This window comes from Medicago truncatula, chromosome 6 (assembly GCF_003473485.1).
Source record: "Medicago truncatula cultivar Jemalong A17 chromosome 6, MtrunA17r5.0-ANR, whole genome shotgun sequence".
Taxonomy (NCBI): domain Eukaryota; kingdom Viridiplantae; phylum Streptophyta; class Magnoliopsida; order Fabales; family Fabaceae; genus Medicago; species Medicago truncatula.
Genome location: NC_053047.1, coordinates 36,783,624 through 36,788,686, shown reverse-complemented (window position 1 = coordinate 36,788,686; position 5,063 = coordinate 36,783,624). Strand labels below are relative to the sequence as shown.

The following is a 5,063-nucleotide window of genomic DNA, read 5'->3' as shown; positions in this document are numbered from 1 at the left end:
TTTTTTGGTGGTGATGAGAGTCACATGAACCACTACACAAAGTTGTGGATTCATAAAGGAATATATGTAGAAGCCACATAGGGACCCATACAGAGGAGATGATTGTTAGTATCCATGTAGGAGAGAGGAGTGCCAACATGGCACTTAATGGTAACTAAAGACAAAAAAAATAAGAATAAAGCATAATTACTGATTTACTTTTTTTCTATAAAAAGCTTAAATATTGATTTACTTTTTTGAGATAAAAATAATGTATTCAAACGGTCTTTTTTTTATTTAAGGGACTAAAGTGATACTAAATAAAAACTTAAGGGACAAAAAGAGCAATTAAACCTAAAATTTATAAGCACATAATAAATATTTCACAACACATTTTAAAATATATATACAACGAAATACCATAGCAAGGTCCTTTGTGACGAATAAGATCTTGAGATTTAAATCAATTGAAAAAAATGGTTCAATTCTCACCATAGAAGTACACAACAAAGTATCTGATATAGTTAAAATTGAAAATCAGTTTGTTATAAGGAATTTTCTGATTGACAAGCCTGAATGGAGGATTTACCATCCAATTTTTCAGAAGAATTTACCCCATTTAAGCTTTTATTAAATTTTTCTCCAAGCTTTAACCATTCAGCTTGAATATTTTCTTGGATTTTCTTGGCCACTTCCCTCTCATCCTTCAAGTGAGGAACTTGTTCTCTCAACTCATCTCTTTGTGCTTTGAGAGTCTTTGCTTCTTCAAAAACTTCCCTTTTTCTCTTCGTAGCTGTGATCTTAGCCGATTGAAACACCGATATGTTAGCTTTGATCGCATTTATTTGCTCTTCTAGCTCCTTCTTTCTTTGCTCCAAAGTTGCAAGCTGGTTGCACAACTCATTTTCTAAGGACAAAACTTCCTTGAACTCATTCTTGTTTGCTTCAAGACTTTCTTCTACTTTATCTGCTTTCATGATGTGGGAGCTCGCAGACTCTATTTTCTTACTGGCGTCGTTGTAGTCACAACTCCAGCGAGTGAATTCTCTAGAAACTTCTAATATCAACAACCTCATTTCCGAAGAGATTCCGTTGACCGCAGACATCTTCGAAAGGTATTCAATCGTAGATTTCACAGTACCGCACTGTCCAGTCTGCAAAAGAACAGAGAACTCTTTGGAGAGAAGGTCTTGTAGTGTTTTCAATGCTTTGCTTGTCTCTTCACAAGGCGACGTAGTGTTGGATGATTCAGTGATGACTGTGGTATCTTGTGTAGGTGACTTAAACGGGCTCTCGACATCGAGAGAAGCATAAAATGCATTCATTTCTCCGTCATCCAGAGACAGTTCCTCTTGATTTCGGGGAGATTCAACGCTAGGAAGTAACAAAGTGGGACTACTTTTATGATTTAGTTCTCCAATGGTACCGGAAGTATTTTTAACGGACGCAATAGTAACAGTTGCAGCTCCATAATTTGGAGCTGGAGAAAAACATATGACCTGTGATTGAGGTTCGGCCTTTAATGGCCGTACCATAAGCGCTTTGCTTGATCCAGAATCTTCAACAAAAAGAAAAAAGTTAGCAGTGATAAGGAAAGGTAACAAACTATTATTTGGTATGAACAAATGAAAAAAAAAAAATCACATCCAGCCACATTTCAATGGGAAGAAAAGAAAAGCAAAATTTAATTACAAAACAGAGGAACGGAACTCAAGCTTCTCAAGCCACCGCCATAGATATAGCAAGCATTAATGCTATCACAATCAATCTCACACTACTATGGCTACTATATGTGGCATTTGTTTTTCAACTTTGTTATTTTTACGTGAGTTAAGATCACAACTTTTTATACATCATTAGGAACCAAACGTGGAACTCGGGTGTTTACAAAAACACTATACACCCTGTGCATCAACCACTTACACGAGACCCCAAGGTTTAACGAATTGAGATGCATGCATACAATCAATTAAACTTGCAAGCAAAGCTCGAAGCCTATAACCAACCAGTTAGAACCCATGTCCATCCCAATTATTTAAAATATTTTCAGATGTTAATCAGTTAGGTCTTTGTTTCAGTTCATTCACCAAAGATTACTAAACTTGATAAACTATATGGCAGTTAATTGAGTAAAGAAAAATGGAGATAGCATGAATTTGCGGGAAAAAGGATTGCACATCCAAAAAAAATACTACTCTAACCTTTGGCACTATAGATACCTCTGAGATACCCAGAAGGCATTGAATCTTGAGTAACAACACCCAATGGTTTTGGTCGCTTGGGACATATGACTAAATGTCGCTTCAAATGAGAAGTTCCACAGTTATCTTGTAACAGCTTTCCACAGTATTTGCATAGAACTTTATTACCTTCAGTTGTTTGGACACGCTCCATTTCATCCCATACTTTAGATGTCATTTTTGGTCGCTTCGAACTATTAAAATCTTCACATTCGTAATCTATCTCACTGCTCGTTGTAATCTCATTTGTCATTTTCGCCTGCGAAAAAATATCAACTAAACTAAGCAAAAAAAAAAGCAAGGCAAACAAATCGAGAATTTCAAATCCAAAATACATCGCTTACACAAACAGAATGAGTTCACAAAGCCCGAACACCAGCATCTACTATATGTAAATAACATAAATTCAATAGCATAGTACTATAGTTACAGCCAAATAAAGAGATCTTATATTTTGTACCAATTAAAAAGGAGGGGTTGAGATGTATATTTTTTTTACACAAAACTCATATAGTGAATTATAAAAGAGAATAAGAACAAGCAAACACAAATGAAGCTACAAATGGTTTTTGGTTATTACAGGTAAAAAGAGTATAGCTGAATCAATATTTATCTTCAGGAACATATATTCAATTATCATAAAGTAACTAAACTCCTAATGTTGCAAGAGCAACAGTCAGATGTGAAATCCAATACCAAATAGGCAACATTATATAACTAACAACAGAATTATCCAAAATAAGATAGAAAGACAATATGCGCTAGACTCTTCAAACAGAAACTTTTGCAGGAAAACATATGCAATAGGTCGTCAACTGTGAAACATATTTTCTCCACAGTCTACACACCGAATAGAAATTTGCATGCTATAATTGGATCAATAGTCCAGATCATAGTTTAAATATATGTGCAAAATACATTTTTATGGAGCAATTAGTCCTTAATCTGTTTGGTTCAACAAAGGAAAGAGGGGAAGAGGTGAGATTTTAAAATGCTGTGCTTGGTTTGACGGGGGAGGGAAACTGGGAAAGTATAAAATTACATTTTTCACCCTTTATATATTTAAGACCACATTAGACATATGGCTATTTAAGTCTAAATTTAAATAAACACTCTCTTCCCTCCAAATCACCCATTTTGGAGGGGATTCAAAATTAGCTTACAGGGGAGTTTGATCTCCTCCCCTCCAAAAAAATCAAACAAACTACTAAAACTTCAAACAATCTCCATCCTTACCCTCATTTCATAGAGGAGGGAAGGGCTTACTTCTCTTTTTTAAATTAAAGACACCGTAAAATATTTTCAAAAATGAATTAAGTGTTCTTGAAGTATTATTTGATCATTTATGTAGTTGTTCTTTCAAAAAATTTAAAAATTACAAATATATATCAAAATATAACCTTCCGTCCAAAGCCCTCCCCTCCAAAACTCAACTCCCAAACATGACCGAGAATTGTGTCACCTAGGAAGTGAACTCGAGTTTTCTTGAGCGATTCGTCTTTGCGTAGAGTTCATTAACCACTTGCATTTTAAAGTAGTAGTAATAATAATAAAAGTAATTTTTGTTACCAACAGTTTTTTTTTTCCCTCTTTTTCCAAGTTCATATTATTTTTTTCAACATAAACCCATGTTTTTTTTTTTTTTGTGGTGTCCGGGGATCGAACCTCAGACCTTACATACATTATGCATTGTCCTTATCAAATGAACTAAGCTCATCGGGACAAACCATGTTTATATCAACTCCTCATATTCCTTCAAATACCAATAATTTGCACTACCAAAATTTCTACTCAAGTTCAATTTTTTCACATAAATCTTCATCACTTATATTTAAACTAACGGGTCATTCCAACTTTTTAACGTCTAAAATTTCACAAATTCAAGCATCAAAAAAATTTAAAAAAATAAATTTAAATCATTAAATAAAAATCAAAGTTAAGTCCTTAATTATATCTTAAATTCAAAGTCCACAAGTAAAAATTGAAACAAAAAAAAAAATCACAAAATTTAACATGAAAAAGAACTTAATGAAACACGCATATAAGATTATTACAAGGAGATTGTGTTACCTGAATTCTTCTGCAATTGTACACAGCAAGATGAAGCTCTGTGAAGGCAACAATGGCAGTGAGTACAGAGATCACGGCAGATGAAGGAGAGAGGCAAATTGCAGTGCGTGAGCAAGGAAGGAAGCAGAATTGACCCGGGCTATGCTTTGTAGGCTTTAGGCTTAAGCCCGGGCCTGCTTTGGGTAGTCCATCATTTGGGCTTTAGCCCATAGCCCAAAATTTTATGAGTCTTTTTTTTTTTTTTAAGGACGAGTCTTGGTTTATATGAAGTGTAAAATAGTTTAGAGTTGTTAGTGCAATTCACTTTTACACTTTAAGTAATTAACTTGTTATCCAAATAATATAGTGTTTGGATTGGCGTTTCGCGATATATTCTTGTGTCCCTATGCAAGTTCAACGTGAATTTAATGAAGCCAAAAATTGTAGGATCTGATTAAACGTGCGTTTGTGAAAAATCCACGGCTGTTCCAAACATATTGTAAGAAGAAGAAAAAGAATTACAGAAAAATTAGAAAAGTTGTTTGAGAGAGCTTTGGAGAGAGATGAAAGTAAAATAGTTTAATGTAATATAGGATATAGTTTTTCAACTAGTTCTCATTAATTGAATGTATATATATGCAAGTAAATCAATATAAAAAATATTATGTTAGGTTTAAAGTGTTAAATGAATAGTTAAGCATAGCTCAACAAACAAAAAACTTCATCGTCTCCGTGGGTATAGTTCAGTTGGCAGAAACAAGCATTGTTATGTGTATTGGGGTTCGAACCTCGGAC

General features: G+C 34.1%; 1 protein-coding gene across 2 annotated transcripts; it reads right to left on the bottom strand.

Moving 5' to 3' along the window:
- Positions 1-360: 360 nt before the first annotated feature.
- On the bottom strand, positions 361-4,553 carry LOC112422439 (polyamine-modulated factor 1-binding protein 1). Of its 2 annotated transcripts, none has more exons than XM_024785318.2 (3): positions 4,290-4,553; positions 2,199-2,478; positions 361-1,537 (listed from the first exon to the last, which is right to left on the bottom strand). In XM_024785318.2, exons 2-3 carry the CDS (start codon positions 2,470-2,472, stop codon positions 525-527), a joined length of 1,287 nt encoding a protein of 428 aa, XP_024641086.1. In that variant the 5' UTR covers positions 2,473-2,478; positions 4,290-4,553; the 3' UTR covers positions 361-524. The 2 variants fall into 2 exon arrangements, with proteins under 2 accessions (XP_024641086.1, XP_024641085.1); XM_024785317.2 differs by having other exon boundaries at positions 2,181-2,478; positions 4,290-4,550.
- Positions 4,554-5,063: the final 510 nt, after the last annotated feature.

Coding starts and splice junctions, on each gene's coding strand:
- LOC112422439 (XM_024785317.2), bottom strand. CDS start 2,472: ATGACAAATGAGATTACAACGAGCAGTGAGATAGATTACGAATGTGAA. Junction 1,538..2,180: donor AGGTATCTATAGTGCCAAAG/GTTAGAGTAGTA, acceptor TTTTTGTTGAAG/ATTCTGGATCAAGCAAAGCG.